Source organism: Aethalodelphis obliquidens, unplaced genomic scaffold (assembly GCF_003676395.1).
Source record: "Aethalodelphis obliquidens isolate GAN/ISIS:26980383/991018 unplaced genomic scaffold, ASM367639v1 scaffold2, whole genome shotgun sequence".
In the NCBI taxonomy this organism is placed as follows: domain Eukaryota; kingdom Metazoa; phylum Chordata; class Mammalia; order Artiodactyla; family Delphinidae; genus Aethalodelphis; species Aethalodelphis obliquidens.
In genome coordinates this window covers 28,401,628-28,424,153 of record NW_020837946.1, presented here as the reverse complement: position 1 = coordinate 28,424,153, position 22,526 = coordinate 28,401,628, and the positions used below count along the sequence as shown (strand labels likewise).

General features: G+C 34.3%; 2 protein-coding genes across 10 annotated transcripts in view; one reads left to right on the top strand and one right to left on the bottom strand.

Moving 5' to 3' along the window:
- The window catches only part of CREB1 (cAMP responsive element binding protein 1), a 57,065-nt gene that overhangs the window by 1,113 nt on the left and 33,426 nt on the right, over window positions 1-22,526 (top strand). For 6 of the 8 annotated variants that reach the window (XR_003436291.1, XM_027122902.1, XM_027122891.1 and 3 more), the window contains exon 2: window positions 17,586-17,707. The exons of the other annotated variants lie outside the window; for them this stretch is intronic. Coding sequence is in view for 5 of the 6 variants with exons in the window: in XM_027122902.1 (XP_026978703.1) it covers window positions 17,594-17,707 (114 nt within the window). In the remaining variant the exon portion in view is untranslated. The remainder of the gene's footprint in view (window positions 1-17,585; window positions 17,708-22,526) is intronic. 8 annotated transcript variants of the gene reach the window in all.
- The window catches only part of METTL21A (methyltransferase 21A, HSPA lysine), a 54,345-nt gene continuing 51,635 nt past the window's right edge, over window positions 19,817-22,526 (bottom strand). For both annotated transcript variants that reach the window (XR_003436344.1, XR_003436345.1), the window contains one exon: window positions 19,817-20,320. The gene's annotated coding sequence lies outside the window, so the exon portion shown is untranslated. The remainder of the gene's footprint in view (window positions 20,321-22,526) is intronic.

Below are 22,526 nucleotides of genomic sequence, written 5' to 3'. Positions count from 1 at the left end.
CCGCGGGGGGTGGAGGAGGAAGAAGGCGACAGCTGAGGGCAGAGGAGGTGAAGGTGCCTGCCTTCTCGGTAGCCTCCTTGTCTGCATGCCCGCTTCGCGAGGGGAAGCGCTGCTCCGGCTGACCTACTCTCCTCTCCACTCTCTCTTTGTGCAATAAAGTTCGAAACCCAAGGTTTCCTTTCGTACTGTATTTTATTCACGCCCTTTTCCCCTGCTCCCACCCCGTTGGAAAGATGTTTTCTGTGTTTTTCTACTTACATGAAGGAATGAGAACTCTCGCTTTTTAAAATAATTTTTGACTCTTATCCTCACCCTCTTTTTTTAAAATCAGTAGTCATGGAAATGCATTCTTTCGGGGAGGAAGGGGGTGCTAAGAAAAACATATTGGTAGTAACTTTTTAAAAACTGTTGGGATCTTGTAAAAGGGAAGCTGATGTTTGAAAACAGTTTCGGTTTTAACCCTTTTCAATAAGGGAATAATCACTTGAGAGATTTTGAAACACTTCGTTGAAACATATTAGCCGATGTACTTTTGTTTTACATCACCTTTTTTGGGGGGGGCGGGCAACCGTGGTGTTGGGTCTTCTGGATCTCCCCATGTACCCCCTGCCATGTTTCGCACATCTTTCTGTCTAAATGTAAACAAGAGATTGGTTAATACTAATTCTAAAAATAGGCATTTAAAAGTATCCATTATTAGTCTAGCGTGCGGTAGGTAACCCCAGCCCCAGAGCGACAATAATTTAAGCCGCAAGGTTTATTTTTTCTTTCCCTGTTGGGGAAGAGGGACAGCAGAAAAGTCATTGACACATCAAAGATTAAAAGACAATTTTTAAAGGACCTGGGATATGACCTATTTAAGTTTGTCTTGCCTTCTTCAGAAGTTAGAATTTCATGCTAGCCTTAGCTTGCAACAGTTTTGCCTTCTAAAGGTTTAAGTTAATATAAAAGATACTTTTGGTTGCCAGCTATTGAAATCTTTTACACTCATTTCCTGAATTAAAAAATAAAGCCAAAATGGTTATTTTAAGTGATGCAAAAGATGAACAGGTTATTTGTTTTTAAAATACTCACCTGTCTCAGGGTGTGATAGAATTGTGATTGATACAAGGTTTCTTGTTAGGAATAAATATTATTAGTAGAAGTACTGTCTTCTGATTTTCTGTTTGCAAGTCACTTTTCCAAAACCTACTTTGCTGTATTGCAAGTCTTTAAAAAACCACCTTAGCAATTTGTCATTACCAAGAAACAATTAAGATGTAATAAAGAGTTTTTCCATAAGAATTGGGAAGATGATTTTATTTCCAAACACTGAGGAAATTATGGTCTTGATGATACTATAGATTACTGGTTTTCCTTAACGATTTTCTGCAAACCAGCATAAGTTGAGTAACAGACTATATGACAATGACTCTTCCTTTGTTGAATTAGGAAAAAAAGTTTTCTAGTAGGATTTTTCTTCAGTCTTATCCAAAAGATTTTTTAGAAAATTTTATTTATAAATTCATAATCTAATTCTTTTAGTAATCTCAGGTGAAACTTTTTAAACTTTTATATTCATTAATATTTGAATATTCATTTAGAGCTTGTTACTAAATTATACTTTTGCTCCCTCCCAGGGATCAGCAGAAATTACAGTTAAATCTGCTTGAACCTTTTTTTAATGGACATGTATTCAGAAAGCCAATGAGTCTTTGACACAAATTGACTGAAGAATATTAAAAGGACACTTTTTATGGAATTTAAGACTTTAGTGTTACACTTTTCGAATGATTTTTTTTTCCACATAAGGACCTAAGGAAACTTAGAAACCTGATTCATAAAATGGCACCTTCCTTTTTCTGCTTTCTGAAATTCATTTTCATGATTAGATCTGATTAATAGACTTTTTGTTTCTTCATAGAGAAGTAGCTTTATTTTGTTTTTCATTCTAAGACATTGGGTTTTGTTTTGGGGGATATAATATGGTTGCAGTAAAACCAAGTATATGTCTCCCACTTCACCTCATTTTAAAAATCTTTTTCCTTTTTTTACACAGTAGAAAAAAATTATTTACTTGTAACCTAATGCTTACAATGTATCACTGAAATTTATAATTTCATTTCAGTATCTTATCAGGAATGGTTATGTAGACTTGTTTATAGCCAGCCTGTGACATAATCTTGTAAGCATATCTTTCTTCATGTTACAGTGTCACCTCCAGTGATGGCTTCTTTATTGAATAGTTAGAGCTCAAATCTGAATTTAAGGATATAGGGAATGGAAAAAATGAAAAGATTGGTTTTTTTCTTACTCATGTATGAACTCATCTCTACATTATCACTTGAGACACAGTTTGTGGTACTTCAAATATTTAGCATTTACTGTGACAGAGAATGTAGTTAATGGAAAGAGCATGGGGTTTGGGAATCACATGCCAGTTTGAATCCTCCTGTTGCCACTACTATCATGTGCCTACCCTCAAGGAATTTTGTGACCTACAAGAAGTTTCTTGATCTTTCTCAGCCTTAGTTTCCTTATCTGATAAAGCTACTTTATAGCATTGTGAGATAATTATAAAGTACTTCCTTAAGGATTCAATTAATGACAGCTATTTATTTTTAAGGTTTATTTTAACTTCCTAGCTTGGAACCTTGGGCAAGTTTCTTCTCCATACCTCAATTTGCTTGGTCATAAGTGTACAATATCTAGCTCATACAAATGTGGGAATTAAATAAGTTAATGCATATTAAACATGAGGCATGTCACAAGTGCTCAACAAGTGTTTCCTATTATGTTTTAAATTATTCATCATAATTGTTACTGTGTTTTAATACACTGGGCCAGAAGCTGCAGCGAATCCAAAGATGAATTACATTGTCATATCTCTACCCTCAAGGAACTTTTGGGGACATGATGACTAACAATGCAGAGTATTATGTCATCAGAAAGCAGTCAAAGGAAAGAGAGATCACACCTGAAGATGGAAGAAAGGATTATGTTTTGTATTTCCAGTTTTATTTTTTTAATAAATAATTCATTCAGATAGTCCATAATTCAAAACACATAGGATGTAATACAGCAGGGAGTCATGTGTTTTGCCCTCCAGTCACCCAAGTGGCACCAATTTCTTGTTTGTCCTTTCAGAGGTGTTCTGTCCATACACAAGCAAATATGTATGTACTCTCCTCCCCGCCCATCCCTTTTGTACAAATGATAGTATACTATGTACACTCATATATCTTGCTATTTTCACTTAACATGGTTTAGCAGTTGGTTTGTGTCAGGACATAAAGAGCTTCATTCTTTTAATTATGAGGCACCTCATCATCTGGATATACCTGTGTTTGTTAACCGGTTGGTGAGCTGATTTTATTTTTAGCTCTTTTGTGACCATTTAAATAAAGTAAGGAATGCTGTCATTATGCCTTTATTTCTTTAAATGAAAGATTTCGTTTGAATGAGAGATGCCAATTTGGAAATTATTTGAACTGCCTTAATTACCTTTTTAGTTTCAGGGTTTTTTTTTAACGTTTTATTAAAATGATCGCGATGTACATGAAGAGGAAAGCAAGCTGTAGAAGATTTAAGTCTCAAAGTGAATTTAATCTGAATTTAACTCTTGTTGTGGTTCTTATAGCCCTGAACAAACTACTTCCTTCTGTTATTTCAACCAAAAATAGTCTATAGTTTTCTCTCTGAATGAGAAAGAACATCTCATGTAGTCCAGACCTTTTATTAAACAGACTATTCTCATGGACTATTACTACCCAGTAATCCTGATTAGTGTACTAGCTTTCTCCGAGTTAATTTTTTATATACTCATTAACTTATTTTTTGATGATTTTCTAATGTTTCTTAGTGTCATTATCAGTGAGTTTTATATTTGATATCTAAATAAATGGTGAGTTTCTTCTGTATGATTGTCTATTGAGACTTTACTGCTGAGATAATTTTTTTTTTCTTTTTTTTACTGTGAAAGTCCTTGGTCAACCAGTTGACCCAAGTAATACTCATTTCAACTAGAAAACAAAACAAGTTTCAGTACCTCTGTTTCTTTTTTGGACCTTCTAAGCAGCATTTAACTATAGTTCATTTTAAATATACATGCTGTTAGTGTATTTATCTTTAAAATACACATGCTGTAAGTTTTTTAAGTTGATTAAGCTTAGAAAATGATAACTAATACTCTAGCAGCAGGGACACAAAAAAGTCCCTTATCTTTCAAAAAAAATCATTAAATGAAGCTGTTATGGTGTATCTCATTCTTTGTATGCTTACGTTGACAGTTACATATGTTAAAGCTTTTAATGAAAGAATATTGTCTTACTATTATTTTGAGGATTTACTAGTATTTTTATATAAAATACTAATACATGCTATTTTTGCCCACTCAGTGACTAAAATGTTTACAAAGCACTTATCTCTCTAGATTTGGTTGGGGGTGGGGGGGAGTGGATAATTGAAATCTGTAAAGGCAGAAAAGTTTTCTTCTGGAACATATCTGGAGGCTACCAGGGAATTAAATGATTTCTCACAGTGTCATTGTATCAGTGAATTGCCTTTTGGGGTAGAGGTAAAGGTCTAGAACTACAACAATGGCTACTTGTTTTCCTCTGCCAATTTAATACGTATGCTAACTCAGTCATTATATGTGCTTAGTCTGGTTAAACTTTTTGGAGTTGTAAGAAGAAAGTATGGTTTTAAATTTATTTTGTACTATCAATCTGTAAATGTAGGTTTTTGAGACATACTTGAAACACAGATAAGAATAGCCATTTGTTTCTCTTCTCACCCAGCATGCCCCTCTTTCCTTAGTATATACAAAGTCTTATCTTGCGTCCTGTTTGTTTTATTTTATTTTGTTTTGCATTCTTCTCTTAGCTCTGCCAGTCCTGGCCCTGGAAAGATATGTTTTGTTATTTTACCTAGTTTTGTTCACCTGTCTCCTAGGTTACCAATAAGAAGGGAGGGAGGGGAAGATTTATCATTCATACTTTGGTGTTAATTCCAGCAGATAAGTAGAAGACAGTATTTTACATATCCAGTGATGAAAAATTTACCTTTATGTATTTAATCAATTCTTGAGGCTAGTTACATGAATCTCAACTTAACAATAGTACCCCTTGTTAAACTTTGAAATGCCTGAGTTGCTTTTTCTCAGGGTTGAAGTAAAGTAATAAAAGTTTACCATAAATGAGATGGACTGTCTGAACAAAGTCTTCCTGGCTGAATTAATCTAGACTCTGAATAGTCTATCAACAGTCAAGGTTTGGAGAGTAAGAGGTCTGAGGGATCGATGGTAAGTTTTTTCCTAAAGGAGAGAAGTAATGACTGACATTTGGTTGGAGAGGAGAGAATTAAGTGAGAAGTTAAAATAACTAATGACCTTGGTGTCAGAGTAGAGGGTATGTCTGAGAATTTATTTATACCAATGGTAATAGAAAATGTCTTTCCCAAAGATTAGTGAATCGTCTTGGAAACTAAGATTTCTTCAATTTTTTTTTTTTTTTTTTTTTGTGGTACGCGGGCCTCTCACTGTTGTGGCCTCTCCCGTTGCGGAGCACAGGCTCCAGACGCGCAGGCTCAGCGGCCATGGCTCACGGGCCCAGCCGCTCCGCGGCATATGGGATCTTCACGGACCGGGGCACGAACCCAGTGTCCCCTGCATCGGAAGGCGGACTCTCAATCACTGCGCTACTGGTGAAGCCCTCTTTCTTCAATTTTAACTCTTTTCCTAATGAGCTGGTTATCTGCATGTGAGTTTCTGGTTATAATTATATGACAGCATAGATGTAACTAAAAGTGTTTGTTATCTAAACAAAGCTGAATAAGAATTTTTAGAGTTGTTATCCCTATTTGTGTAAGCGATTAGCAGTAGGAGACTCAGAAATATCTTGTTTTTCATCACTGAAGTGAAAATTATTGCTTGTTCTGAATTCTGTACTCTTAAAGGGGTGTCATTTCCTTAAAAGTGTCAGTAGCAGCTTTATTGTTTGCTGTTACGGTTTTACTTCCTGCCATTTATCAATCTAGTCATTTATTCAGTGAATGTTTATTGACCATTAGCTTTTTTGTATTTGGTGGAATAATCACGAGAAAATTTATTCATTTAGGTATTTTTATAGATATTAAATGAAGTATTGTTCTAGTTGCTATAAACAGTAAAGCCCTTGTATGTGGCTTTACTGCCCTCATGGAACTCACAGTATAGTGGAGGTGACAAAAATATAAGAAAGAATGATTTATATGTGGCAGAGTATCAGTTTTTGCTATCTTGAAGGACTGTTGAGTTTAGAAGAGAAGGCGTTCAGTGAGGAAATGTTTTGTGAGAAAGATAGTATTCAAATTGCATATGGAAGAACTTGGAAGGTAGAAGTAAAGGGGAGTATATTGTAAGCAGTGGCATGGACAACAAAAATGAAGACATGGAAGTAGAGTGAGCTTGATATGTTCACAAGTTGGTGAGGTGAAGAAAGTGTCACATTAACTATAAATCCACACTACGAGAAACCCTGAGTGTGAGGCAGGAAGCTTTAAGTTATTCATGTAAGAGGAGGAACGACATAAACAGGAATGGTGTGATATTTTGGGCTAAAATATAGATATCCTGACTCTTAATCCTTTCTCCTTCATGATAGATTATATTGCAGTTTAAAAATTGGACATCATTGATTCATTTTTAGCAGCACTGTTGAACTACAGTTGACGTACCATACAGTCTACCCATTTCCAGTGTACAGTTCTGTAGTTATTTAGCATGTTCACAAGGTTGTGCACCTATCACCACAGTCAGTTTTAGGACATTTTTGTTAATCAAAAAAGAAACTCCACATCCCTTAACCATCACGCCTCAATCTGTCCATACCCCGAGCCCTAGGCAACTACTAATGCACTTTCTGTCTCTAGATTTGCCTATTCTGAACATTGCATATCAAAGGACTCTATTGTGATGAGCTTCTTTTACTTAGCATATTAATACTTTCAGGGTTCATCCATGTTGAATCTGTCAGGACTTCATTCCTTTTTATTGCTAAATAATACTCCATTTTATGGATATGCAGTATTTTATTCATGAATTCATGTATATTTGGACTTTGGGGCTGTTGTGAATAATGCTGCCATGAACATTCATTTATTGCACATGTTTTCATTTCTCTTAGGTTTATACCTAGGAGTGGAATTGCTGGATTGTATAGTAACTACTTTAACTGCCAGACTGTTTGTCAGACCTATGGTGGTATCTTTTTACATTCTCACCAGCAATATATAAGGGTTCTGATTTCTCTGTATCCTCACCAACACTTTTTATTTTTCATTGTAGCCATTTAGTGGGTGTGAAGTAGTATCTCATTGTGATTTAGATTTGCATTTGCCTAATGACTAATGCTGTCTGGCATCTTACTGTGTACTTATTGGCCATTTATATATCTTGGAAGAAATGTCTGTTCAGATCCTTTGCTCATTTTTAAATTGGGTTATTTGTCTTATTGAGTTGTAATAGTTCTTTATTATTCTAGATACAAACTTCTTAGCAGATATATCTGATTTATAAAAATTTCTTTCATTCTGTGGATTGTCTTCACTTTCTTGGCACGAAAGTTTTTAATTTTGACAATTTCCAGTTCTGTTTTTTTCTTTCGTTGCTTGTGCTTTTTGGTGTCATATCTTGGACATCATAAATTCTTATTTAATTATAACAGACATTTTCTAAATATCTCTGAAAGCCCAGGCAAACAGGACACCACTATTTAACTAAAAACTAAAATCTAGTTTTAGTTTTTAGTTAGAAAAATAACTAAATCTGCTAATGCATATTTGGAGTTACACCCCACCTGCTCTGGTCTTCTCTTTTATCCTGTGTCCAGATCCCTTAGTTGAGTGACTGACCAAAAGAAGCAAAGATAAAAATCAAGAACTAACAACTTTGAGTGAAACATTTTAATTCAATATACTATATTTTGCAAATTATTTGTTATGAGAGAATTTATTATGTTTGTGTGGGTGTAGTATATTACTCATAAATTCTGCTATTTGGGGGGGAATTCACACTTAGCAAACTTTTACCATGAAGGCAGTAGTAACTCCTTCATTTTTTGCAGATGACTAAACTGAGCTCTGGAGAATTTAAATTTACATACTGGTAGAGCCTTTTCCCTGGGCAAGAAATAACAGTGAAGCATAGTCTTCATCACTCTGAATATTAACAGCATTATCTCTTTGTGGATAAAGTTTCCAAGGTTCTAGCTTTATTGATGATTACTAGAAATTTTTGTTCCTCAACAATAGTTAAGTTTTGGTTTATAAAAGTTCACTTGAAGGAAGTAGCCACGGTCTTGAAAAAATATATTGATTTCATTATCTTATTAATTAGGTCAGCATCAACAGAAAGATTACCATAAATAGCCAGCTCTTGCTTTCCTTTTTTCCATAATTCATTGTTTTCCTATCATTTCAAAATAGTTTATGGTTTGAAGTCATTGTTAACTAAATACTTGTTTGGAGGGACTTTATAGGTAAACTGATGGTAGTTTATACTTGCCTAGCTCTTTTATATGTATATAATACATTTTTCATCTCTTACTATTAGCTTGTGAGCTCTTTGAGAGAAAGGTTCTTGCCTACTTTAAACTATAGTCCTCATAGTTTTTGGCAGAACACTTATTATGTAATGTGCACAGAAAACTTACTTATAATGAATGAGTCCCTCTTGGAGGGTCACAGATTTAAAAGGCAAGATTAAAACCAATCCCCCTTTAGAGTTGCACAGGTTAAAGGAAGCAGACATAAATGCTTATTAGACAATTAAAACACTGAAATTACAGATTTGTTTTTTAAAAGCCAAGGAAATTAGGTTCGTTTTTCATAGCTTAAAAAGAAAGTTTTCTCCTTTGAGTTTTAGTTAATTCTGATGCTTTACTAATACTTCCCACCTCTGAAACATGAAAAATAGCATGAGATTGTATTAATCAAAGTGATTACCAGAAAAAACTGCCTGATTGGTAAAGAACTACATTTACCTGGAATGTTGGACTTGATTCAGCATTGATTCTTTCAGGATTAGAGATAAAGATACCTAAACCTGAAGTGAGTCTTTATCAAAACTGTACGTAAAGTCTTTGCTCATCTGCATGTCATTTTTCAACTTTGTAGATTAACCATGGCTAATTTTTAAGATATAGTTCAATATACCCTTGGTGCTTTGAGTGCTTGGGATTTTTCTGGTAAGCAAGACATAATTAAAATGATTAGCATGTTGCTTAATAGTTCATGCAGTTCTGCTGTCAAATATTTCTTCACTTTTTATAATATTTGAGGCTAGGTGGTATAGCCCTGAACAGTCTTGTGAAGTTCTTACAAATCTCTTAACATCTTTAGTTCTCCATCTGTGAAGTCACAGCTAAAACCAGAATTCCTGTCTTATGACTCCCACCATATAACATGTGCTGTCTCACTTCAGGAAAACTGATTTTCACTCTTTGATGTCTAATTTGTAAATAATTCACCAAGAATAGCATTTTAAAATTTAGCTCAAAACAGAACTGTTAAAATGATAAACGTTAACTTTATAAACTTATTTTTGAAAACACTTGGACATTCATTTTCCATTTCAATGTAAGTTATTTTCACATAGTCCCTGGGGTTTTATTGAGTAAATGGAATAGTAGGCTATAAATTTTTAACTTCAAGGCATAACTTTTGTAGGTCCTTACAGTATTAACCTTGAGCTAGTTTATGAAGCAGAACTTAAAATTTGAAGACAGTTTCGCTCTTTAGACAACACGGAAATTGCTTTTCTAAAAGTAACTGTATGTAGGAGGTGCATAATGCCTTTTTCCTTAAAAAATCAGCTTCAAAAATCTATTTAGTAGAACTTCATATATAGAAATTTATATAGGGTCACTTCTTTGAAAGGCTCAAGGTGTGAAAATGGTATCAGATGTGTGTTTGCAAAGAAGGGTTGGGATAAAATGTTATTATCTAAAATAATGCATAGTCATAGTTGCTGCTTTGCTAAGCAACACTGTTTGTCTCTTGGTGACCAGATACGTGAAGGCTCCTTTCAGAGCCATGAGTAGTCTTACCTGAAGGAAAACAAGGCAAATACATTTTGCCAGTACTTAAAAAAATAATAGTAACTTTGATTTGAGAAATCACTAAAGCTTTCTTACTGAAAGATACTGTAGAATTAGTCACACTAGGATATGAGGATGGCTATATCATAAATCATGCAATACATTTCTATAAATCCTAATTCACTTCTGTTAAGTACTTCCTTTGAGGACAGTATCTTTCTTATAGAGCATGCTACACATTTTTAAATAACTTTACCTATTAAAAATAGCATTAAAATTAAAAATAGCATTTAAATGCTCTGCAAAACTGCAATAAATCATAACATACAAATCTTGAACTTAATTAAAGCAGTTTCTCTGAGTTCAGTCCAATAAACAAATCAGGGAAATAGTCTTATTAAATAACATTGAAAAGATTCCCCATTGTTGTATGCCTTCTTTTTAGGTAGTGGTAGTTGAGTACTGGCATTTACTATTAATACAAAGAATTTATTAAAACATACAAATTTTCAAGCTTTTATTTTTGTCTCATAAATGATTAAATCTCACCAAATTCAGATCACACAAAATTAATTTCATATACAACTTACCTTGCCTTCCTCTAATATCTAGACTGTAGGCTAAAGTATGGATTTGTATTCTAGTTAAGGGAGAAAGACCTTAGTAGGAGCATAGAGGAAACTTTCTGAAAAATATGTCAGAATTTACTTAGCTTTATAAAGATACCAGTTTATTTTAGTTTATCACATTGACTGTTCTCTTTCCCTAAAAATGTATGTATATAACCTTATTTTGCTAGGGTGTGATCAGTCTAATCTAATAAGGTTCTTACAGTTGAAGTTGATATGTGTGTTGAGAGGGGAGTGTGAATGTGTACATATATACGTACCTACACACATGTATATGTACACATGCAGCATTTGAATATGCTATTTTCCTAGCTGGTTTCAGTGAAAGTATGGTGTATTTAATAGCAAAAGACTATTATTAGCATCAGAAACCTGGACCATTAAATTTCCAGTATTGATTGCATACATCTCAGTTCTGCTAGGTAAGACATACGAGATAAAGATAAATGAAGTATTTCAAGGTTAACAACCAAAAAACATACAGGGGAAAAAAAAGTAGAGGAAAAGAGGCAGTGCAACATAGTCATTGAGTCCTGGGAAGCTAGAGTCCTTTATGTAGCAGCTGAACATTTTGCCACTCTCTTTAGTAAATTAATCATAACACTTATAGAATATTAATCAAGACATGTTGAAGGTGTGAGAATGTGCTAGCAAGGCTTTCAAGCAGTTGTAAAGTACTAAAAACAGGTACAAAATAACTGTAGAAAGTATTGTACATCACCCCTAGACGTTTTTAGGTATACTTCTGCAAAATGTTTTTAGTAGTATATCTGCCTATGACAACATACTAGTCATTTAGTTTTAAAATCATGTGCCCAAATGTGACTTTTGCTGTGATCACCCTGGAGACGTTAGACTTCTGCTTATGTGATTTCCTTAAATCCCTGGACTTCCAGATTGATGGGAGAGTTCAGGAGGAGTCGCCCACTTGCTAGGTGCAGGGGAAGTTTTTCTTCTTGCTTATAATTAAGGTCATTTGCATTTTAAAAACCACAGCATATGTTCATATGTTCTATTAATTATGAATATATTATTTCTTCTTCACAGTGCATTTCTCTGAATACTTACCTCTCATCCTAGACTGGATTAAATTTGTCATAGATTTAAGGGATTAAAAAGTAAACTAAGTTGTAAGGGAGATGGATTTTTTTTTCATAAACTTGAACTAGAATGTTTAGGACCATAAGGACTTGGGCACTTCTTAAAGGTCAAAATATCTTAGGAAAAAGAACAAAGTGAAGATTTACAGCATTCTCTCCTTTTGCTTAATGGTTGTTAGCAAAAGTGATGATATGGGCTTGCTTTCTTTTTTGATGATGACCTTTAGTTGACTTGACTTGGTAGAGGCAGAAAATACAGAATTAGTGCTGCCAGCAGTTTATCCCTGATTTGGTATAGTTCTATACAGGTGCTGGGTAAGTGAATTTAAATGCTACCTTATCAATGAGGGCTTTACTGGTCTCCCTTTATAATACTGAAAATCCCTCCAATATCCTTCCCAGCTTTATTTTTTACCCAACACATCTTACCTTCTGATTTGTTACACATTTTACTTCTTTACTTTCTCTCTGCTATTTCCACACATTAGAATATAAATTCCACAATGACAAAGTTCTTTAAAATTTTATTTCTTCATCCCCAGTAACTTGAACAGTTCCTGACATATAAATGCTCAGATATGATACTGTAATACAAGTATAATGTATATAATATAAATTGTTAAAATTGAAGATAGTGTTGGTTTTGGAAAAGTGAGTTATTCACTTGTGGTGAATTACCTCAGGATATATTGCTTTACAAAGTAGAAGTAAAATACATTGCAACATAAAAATTCTACCAATGACTTACTTTAAGAGACATCATTCTCATATTCTCATTTTGCCCAGGTAGTTGCTGATTGGCTTGGGATGACCATTTTTTCTTTATCTTTTATCCTTGCTTCTATGCAAGATCACGCACCAGGCACTGACTCACACATGTCTCTAAAGGCCTACTATAATTTAAGCCTTTGCTTATACCATTTTTCTTATCAGAAAATAAATCCCCAAATTTATCAATACTGTATTTGTCTCTGGTGTTTCTTTGGCGTTCCAGCACTCTTGACTATTGCAGCATACTCTCCTTTTAAATATCATGGAAGCAGTCATTTGACACTTTATTGGGATGTTTATCTAAACTATGTTTTAAACTTTTAAATATCTACTGTCTTTATAAAGGTACAAAAGTGATACAGTCTTAGATAAATTTCTTGAAGCTTTCTAGGATGGAAAGAAAAAGCTGCTTTATCCTCTTTGAAAATTAAGAAAAGGGACTATTAAACTGTTTGATAAATTTTATATATTGTAATATATGTGAATGGTAATATTTTTATATTTGCCCAAGATTGAGAGGCTAGGTGACCTATTCTTAGTCTGTTTTCTTTACTATGAACTATGTACTAAAAGGAAATAATATATAATTTTATTAAGTAGTCTGCATAATTATGTGTGTGTGTGCATATATCTTGTGTTGTCAGTTCCTAAGATCAGAGCACTTAAAAATTGAGAGAGATCTTTTAATTCATCTCTCTTGTTTTCAGATGAGGAAACTGGAACACAAAAAGCTTAATTTCTCCAACGACCACTTGGTGACAGATCCAGCTTTCCACCAAATGTTAGGGTCTTTCCCAACTACTTAGAAGAGCATTCTTTGTTTTGCTCAAGATTGGGTGCATAATACTGCAGGATCACTCCCTTTTTATTTTTCATGTTATGAGTTAGAACTCTGAAGACCATTGTAGCAAAATGGCATGTATCTTTTTGTAGCAAAATGGCATGTATCTTTTGTTTTGGCTGCGTTGGGTCTTTGTTGCTGCGCGAGCTTTCTCTAGTTTCAGCGAGCAGGGGCTCCTCTTCGTTGTGTTGCAGAGCATGGGCTCTAGGTGCACAGGCTTCAGTAGTTGTGACACATGGGCTCAGTAGTTATGGCTTGCACGCTCTAGAGCACAGGCTCAGTAGTTGTGGCGCATGGGCTTAGCTGCTCCACAGCATGTGGGATCTTCCCGCACCAGGGCTCAAACCCATGTCACCTGCATTGGCAGGCGGATTCTTAACCACTGTACCACCAGGGAAGTCCCAAAATGGCATGTATCTTTGTGAATTTATTTTTTAAAATTTGTTTTTTTTTAGGAGTGACACTTTTGAAATTTGCTTTAAGTTCATAGTTTTCAAAGAATTATGTAAATTTTTAGGGATAAATTCATTAAAATACCTAAATCTTAAATATCAATCCCAAATAAATTTTGGAATTCAGAATTATTGGAAGAACTCTTAAGAATTCTTCACAAAACTGTCAAGACTAGATCTTTCATGATTTCTAAGATTCATTGTTTCTAATATTCCAGGTCCAATATTTGTACAACATTCCCTCTGAGTTCATATGTACCTGATCTTTTTTTAATTTTACAGTAGTATTCAGTCTTTCTTTGTTTTTGCACTCTCAGAAAGCATTCATTTGTGTAATGAATTAGGAGTCTCCTTTCTTGAGTAATTTTGGAAACCTACATATTGGGTCTAGTAACTGATCCTGTGTCTCTGAAGTACTGCTCTGCTGGCTAAGACTGCTCCTGGGTTAATAGAAAAATTGAAGACTGTACACATTATACCATAGCATCTCTTCTCTCTCCACCTGAAGATACAAACAAAAAAAGAGTAAAAGCTTTCAAAGTCATAATTAAGGTGCTCGTGTTAAATGCTAGTTTAGTTGGAGACTGCTATTTCAGTACCCTCAAGGTGAAAACCAAAAGAATGGTTTCTGTTTTAGTTGAGTCCTTTGAATTTCTTATCTAAAACAAATTGTTTTTCTGTAAGTAATTCTCACCTGTACTTTGAGGAAGGCCTGAATTATCTTATGAGAGACAGTAATTATACTGTTGCCCAAGTGGTTGATATCTACTCAAACTAATTAAGAAGGCCGTCCCCCACCTTGAAAAAGGATTGGTAGTCTGCCTGAATGAAATGATAATAAAACACTGGCAGTTTATTCACATGGGGGATGCTAACCATTGGAAATACCACACTTTGTTTTTAGAAGAAAGTAAAAAATAAGTAAAAAGAATATTATCTAGTTGGGGAGGGAAGAAGGATGCAAATCACATTCCTATTTTGAATGTGTCCTTGTAGCTGTAATTACTTATGTTAGCTAATGGTTTTATTCTTTTATTATTATAGAGTCATAAATATTTTAATTTTTGAAACAAAAAGTTGTAATGATACCCTATACCTTAAATGTCAAAAAAAAAAGAATTAAGTAGCCCTGACATACTGAAAAGTAAACAAAAACCAAAGAAATATGATCTGTGCTTTGGATTACTTTTAATCAAATGGTGGAGTGAAACTATATGGATGACAGCATAGGTTAAAAAAAAATGTGGCTTCGACTAAAGTCTTTCAAAAATGGTTGCATGTTCTCTCTCTACAAAGGAAGTATTATGATGATAAATTTGTATTTATCTTCTCATTCTCATTAAATTGATGACTTAGGGGAGAAGATAGAGAAAAGTTTGCGGGTTTCTGCTCTTATTTAGCTTGACTCAGTACTGTCCTCAAATGGATTCATTTACTTATTTTATTGTTACTAGGATTAGATTTTTTGCTTTCATGTGCCATTTTCTTCCAGAGCAAAAATATGGACAGTATTTAGTATACATAAACTATTTTGCTATTGATGTTGCTTTCTGTTATTTTTGATGTCTTTCTTAAATTTTTTAGTTTAAAAGAGCACAGGTTTTAAGTGTACAATTCAGTGAATTATCACAGAGGGTAATAAAGTTATTTGATAATTTTTTTTAAATAGTTATTTTTACTCTTTGGAAATGTAGGGTAAACAGTTTAGGTGAATCTTAAACAAAAATACTAATTTCATATAAAAAGGATCAGATTTAAAAAATTTTAGCAGATATCTCAAAATCATGACTGAAGTAAAGCTTTTGGTTCAGAGTTTCAAAATGTTATCTGTCATTTCTGGTATTAAAATTTCTTTAATCGTGCAAGTAATCCTGAATCCATGCTTATGGAAAGAAAGAAAAATAAAAGTAAAGTACTAAAATATTTAAAAAGTAAAAGGTGAAAATCATCCTATACAGTTCTATCAAATCTTTCTCTCTTCAGAGCCACCACTTATTATGATTCAGTTATAACTTCCCATACCTCTTTTCATGCATACACCTTTACAACAATTTGTTTTACTTGTTTTTAACATAAATGGACTTCTACTTTATAGTATATTCATAACTTGCCATTTCACTCAGTCTGTCTTGGGAAGCTTTATGTGTCTTTACATTATAGATAGACTTCATTATTTTTTATTGTTTTAATTTTTTAATGGTCCTCCTTAATGATGGATACTTGTTTCCAGTTTTCTGCTATTATAAAAAAAAATTCCATCCTTGAAACATATATCTTTGTGAACTAGCCAATAAGAGTTTCTTACTGAATTAGTAGTTTCTCTGTATTCTAGATGTTATTGTGTTGATTTTATGTAGCAGATATTTTCTCCTTGTGTACTTGTCTTGGTGGCTTTTGTCATATTAACGTTTTAAATAATTATGTAGTCGTCTGTTGATCTTTTCCTTTGTCATCTGTTTGGTGGCTTCTGTATTTCTACATTATTTATATTCATTTCTACAGAGATATTTTCATTTTTAACTGTCACTTGTAAAAACACTTTCTTTTTATAGAATCCTGTGAATGATGGCAAAATGTTAGCATGTGATACATTCTGATGGCATGTAATAATCACATAAGGATCAGTGACTATTTTGATGTCGGAGTTATGAAATAAATGTAATAAATTCTGGAAAAGCATTGGAGTTCTTGTGTTGTTTATGGAATCACCATAGGTAGTCCTTACTATTAAATTTATTTTTGACAGGTAATATGCTAGGTACTGAATGGTAACAGTAGTACACAAATAAGAAGTAATCCCTTTTATTGTGACTCCTTTAGACACAGTTGCTTTCCTAGTTATATCTGCTATATATAATCAATTTCCCTAACCTCAAGGTAGCAGCTACTGCTGCTAGGAATTTCTCTTCACTTTTGCTGTCATCCAGTGCCAGATCTAAGAAATATAGTAAACTCTTAGCAAAGCAGCTTCCAAAAAGTAAGAAAGATCAGCCTTGATTAACTTATCCAGAATTTTGCAGTTAAAATTTTAAAAGGTGTTTTATTGTGTGTGTGTGTGTGCACGCGCGCACACACACGTGTGTAATGTTGCACACTATATATAGGGTAAGGAGTCAGAACACAAAGTAACCTTTTCAGTTGTTTGAGGTCTGACTCTGTGTCTATTAATCCCACCTTTCTACCTTGATACCCAATAACTTGGGCTGTTGAAACCTGGGCTATTTTGTCCTACCACCAATAATTTCCCAAGGAAGTAGCTTATAATTCTTCTGTTTCTTCCCTATAATAGGAGGGAATACCCATATAGGCGGTACCTTGAAGCCAGTATCTCATAGACCCTGTCATCAACTCACTTCTACTCTCTACCCTCCCTCCTTACCTGATTGATACATTTTTGAAAAAATTATAATTATGCTGCTGCCCTTCCTCCCCTTGTTAGTTGGGAAGATTCATGGAAGAGAGGAATCCCGTCTTCTATAATAGATGGAGTAATATCCCATTGGGAAGAAATGGCAAAGGAAAAAGTTCTTTCTTTTTTGAAAAGACTAGAACTTTTTAGCTCAGCGTATTTGGACAAGTCTGACAATAATTCAACTACATTATAGTTTAACTAGATTTCTGAGTGCATCTGCTAACCTAACCACCACATATACTTATTTACAACTTGAAAATTGCCTTTAAAACCACAAAAGCACAAAGCACTGTAGTGCTTGTAACACTCTTCCATATTATTGTAGGTAACTAAATGACCATGGAATCTGGAGCAGAGAACCAGCAGAGTGGAGATGCAGCTGTAACAGAAGCTGAAAGCCAGCAAATGACAGTTCAAGCCCAGCCACAGATTGCCACATTAGCCCAGGTATAAAATACATGGAGAGATTCCAAGTTGTCTCTTCTAAGAGGAATATGTTTTAAACAAGAGAACTTAGTTTTTATTACAGAGATATACATAAAATGAGCAGAAACATTCTTAGAATATCAAAATTCCTATTTACTTAGTATTAGCCTAATTTTAGAAATGATAGTATTGATTCAGTAACATAACAGAAAAATGTATTGTTAAACACTAACACACTATTTGTAGTGACATAATTCAGAAATAATTACATTTAAACTGATGGGTAGATTGTCTCTTAAAGGAAGAAAACCTAATATGATAACTGCTTTTTTTCATGTCATATAGATTTATTTGGGAGCATGGGAATGCAGATAATCTGAAAGGCTAAATTTACATGTGCTTAAACTAAAAAATAGGATAAGCAAATAAATTGACACACAAGTAAATTTCAAGGATGATAGTTTTTGTCCCTGTATATTTTAAATATGATTCATGATTCTTTCATTTTGTCTTTGTCTTAAGCATTCTAAGGTTATATTCTCATTTTTGTTCTTGTGTATTTTTTCTCAGATGTTTTATTTTATTAATAATTGTTGGCATATATATGAGTGAGAAAGGTGGTTAATATAAAAACCAAGTAGCAAACAATAACCTGCTAGGTAAGAAAATGTGACATTGCCTCTTTCAGATGAAAGCTCCCAAAAGAAAATAATCCTAGCCAAGGCTCTGGTATGTTGAGCTTCAGCTTCACAAAGAGTTTAAAAGCTCTCTTAGAGGAGTCATGAGCAACAGTGGGTCTTGGGATATAGAGGGCTAACCACAGGTGGTAACCACACTGAGCTAAAATATGGGCCAAATACTAGACCTCCAGCAGGAATGTAGTCAGAAGCGGTGGGCTGCTTTGTGTTTTCTCCTAAGATCACCTGGACCCACCTCCAGCCCTCAGGTGTAAGGCAAAGCAGAATACATTTAGGGATGAAGTAAAAGTACTCAAGATGAAGCAGGTGTGGGAACGAAGGTAAGAGCATCAGGACTTCATTAGCACATGGTCAAGGCAAATGTGCACAGATAAGAATATGGGCTCATCCAAACATTCAGCCCTGTGGTGAAAAGAAGATATAATACCAGCAGGGATCTTGGTGGTGACAACCTTCAACATATCTATCTCTTGGGACATCATTTTCTGGTCTGGTTGTCCTCCACGTCCACTAAATAATGTCATCCTGGAAATTCCTTTCTTCCTACTGTCTTTCTCTTATGGAGTTTTTGTTTCCAGTGGTCCCTTGAGCAAGTTTGACTGGGTAAAGAAATCATTTTTCTTTCAAATTTTGAAGGCATTGATCCACAGTCAACTTCTAGTGTTGCTGTTTGAAAAGACTAAATCCATTTCTTACTTTGTATCTCTGTTATCTTGTAAAAATCTCTCTGTTAGCAGTGCTTCACTATTTCATCATCAAGGCCTTGGTTTGTAGCAGTTTTCATCCATTGTGCAGTTGTATTCAGTGGGCTTTTTTTTTTTAGTGGAATCTTGGGTCTTCAAATCTGGGCAGTTTCTTTATTTGGTTGATGATTTTTTTTTCTTTCTCCTTTCTCTCTAGGATTCTTGTGATCCAGATATTTTACCTATAGGACTGTTTCTCTGATTTTCTCATCTTTTGTCTCCTGTTTTCTGTCTCTGTCTTTCTGGGAGATTTTCTCAACTTCACATTTCAACCCATCTGTCAGATTTTTTTAATTTCTGCTGTCATGTTTCCAAGAGTTCCCTTTGTTTCTGAATAGTCCTTTTGTGTTTTAATAGCATCCTCTTTATGTTTCACAAAGGCAGTATTTTCTCTTACCTCTGATAATATTAATTAAGTTTTAAGTTTTCTTTCCACATAGATTTTCTTCTGTGTACCTTTTCTCCCTTCTATCTGTTTTGGTCACCATCTTTCCTATCAGAAGATTTCCTTGAGTATTTCATAACTCGAGGTTTTCTGCCTACATTTAAAAGTAGGGAACCAAAAACCTGTATTGGTAGTTCTGTGGCTCTTTTTGGGGCCTAACATCTGAGTTGTGAGCTTCACGGTAGGATGATTGTGGCATCCCACTGGCATTATCTCTTTTTTTTTTTTTTTTTTTACATCTTTATTGTGTCATTATCTCTTAAGTCTTTCTTCTCCCTTTAGTGTTGGTCACATTTGCAGAGAAAAGCTTTACTAATCTTCTGCTTATAGGTAAAGACCTTTGAGCCAGACGAGGGAAGAGGACTGGGACTTAGTACCCACCTCAGCAGTGCCTGGTGTTAGGCAGTCAAGAAACCACCTATCCAGAAAATAAACCTCCATTTCTCTGTCAGCATAGGGTATAGATTAGTTATTCTTCCACAGAGAGTTGAAGAGGGGATCCAATTGCTTTTCAAAGACCTTCGATCAGCCTTCCTTATTTTCAGCCTTTCCTTTCACTCTGCCTTCTGGGGTGCCTTAGATCCTGAGCCTCTTAAGGACTTTGTGGCAGAAATCAGTCTGTCCCTGCCTCTGCCTCATGAGTTGGCCTTCTGAGGTTTTCCAAGTTCATTACCATTCATCCATTTCCAGCCTCCAAAACTCTTACTGTTACCTCCTTTCCCATTCTTCTCTGCTGGTGTGATTATGCCTATAAAAACAAAATCAGTGTCATGAAGCTTAATTGGAAATTCAAGAAAGAACAAAATTATATGCACATGTTCAATTTGCATATAATCACTGATAAGTGGAATGACATGATATTTGAATTTTAGGAAAGCTAGTTTCTGTTCCCATTTATATTTTTTGTTGTTGTTCTTTTTAATACCAAATTACAGAGTTTTTTTTACTTGCTCATCCAAGTTCTTAACACATATATTATACATTTTTGACATTATTTCTCTCAATTCTGATACCAGTTATTTTTTGGTTGTCAGTCTTTAATACTAGAAATATATAATAAAATTTTCAAGTCCAAGACCATTGTGATGTGATCAATGAACAGTAAAAACACAAATTCAGCCTAACTAGTAAAGGAAGAAAGTCGATCTAAAACAATAATGAAATGCCTTATTTTACTTTTAGAATTTACAGAGATTTTTTTTTAAGTGGAAAAAAAAACAATGTTGGTTTTGAGTATGGGAATGTTAATTTTTATGGATGGTTTTAAGTAAAGAGTTGGGTAAAAGGATGATCGTTGCAATTTTGTTGTAAAATAACTTTCTTGTAATAGGCAAATTTGAAAACCTAAATATTCAATAATAATTTTTTGTATATTCAGTAATTTAATATTTAATAATATTAAGTTAGTGATTTTATTATTGTTTAATTATTACTAATTTAATTCCAATAATTTGTTGGGATTTATTAAACAAATTATGTAATTCTTACCATTATACCATTCTTTATCATTAAAGAATACTATTAATGGTATGAAGAGATATCTAGAATGGATTTGAAAGATAAAGTAGATTCTGTGATAGTGTTATGAAAATTGAGTGTATATATGCATCTTTAAAAACACCTATATCTACAGCAGAAATATTAAGTGATTAACTCCGAGTGGTAGGGATATAAGCAATTTTTTCTTTTTTGGTATATCTGTATTTTATAAACTTACAGTGAGAGTAGCCATTATGTAGAATAATTAGGGTAGAAAAGGGATTATTTGTTGAGTGAGCTTGTTATGTTTACCCTAGAGAATACTCAGAGAAGAGGACTTACTAATTGCTTCAAATATTAGAAGAGCTTTCCATTGAGATGGGATACTCTAAATAAATTATGGTTTTGGTTCTCAAACTTTGGCGTAGGCGAAAGTGTCCTTGGGTTCATCAGAGATTCTGACTTTATAAACAGGCACCCTATATAACTCTAATGGTGGTCGTCCATGGACCACATTTTGAAAACAAGGTAAAAATAAGATGTATAGTAGCCAGAAAAACGATTGATAAGGAAGGCCTTCCTAACTGTCCAAAGGAGAAGCTCATGGTTTTAGCCTCTACCTTCAGTAGGTATCTCCCCCAAGCTTCATAGTCAAATATTTAACTGCCTGCTAAACATCTCTACAAATTCAGATATCATATCAGTTCCATCATCTTCCACCACTGCCCCAACCACCCATAAGCTTCTTTTTGTGTTCTCTCTCTTTATGGCATAGTCTACTAATTCTCACCCAAACATGAAATATGTGGGTCGTCTTTGATTTCTGTCTCACCTCCTTCAATCAGTCATTCATAAAGCCCTTTCTGGTTTGCCTCCTGAATTTTCATTAAATCACTTCTCTCATTCCCATCCCTACCACAACTCATGCCTAATTTCTGGCCTTTATCATCTCACCCTTACTACTATATATAGACTTTCTCAGTTGGTCTCACCTCCACTTTTTTCTTCCTCTGAGATAAGTGTCTTTCACACTGCCACTAAATTAAAGTGATCTATCTGAAATGCAAGCCTCACCATGATATTCAGGAGTTCAAAAGCCCTTCAGTGCTTTTCCCAATCTCACGGTAAAATGCAAGTTCTTTAACGTAACATATGTAAGATTTTTCATGACTAGCCCATCTGGCCTCTGCCTACCTCTGTTATTCCATCTTTCCACACTTCCTACATCATATAGTAACACACTTATGTGCTCCAGTAGTACTGGCTGCTGGTCATCCCTCTTTGCCATTTACAGACACTGCTGTTTCTCTTTGCTTTTGCCATTGCTACCCTCTGCCTGGAATTCTGTGCCTCCCCCCTGCAAATCATAATAACGTGCCTTACTTGTATTCTTTATTTCAAATTCACATGCTTCCCTGGTAGCCTCCCCTCCTCTTGGGTGGGGCGGGGTAGCTTTCCTCAGTGTGTCCATTCTT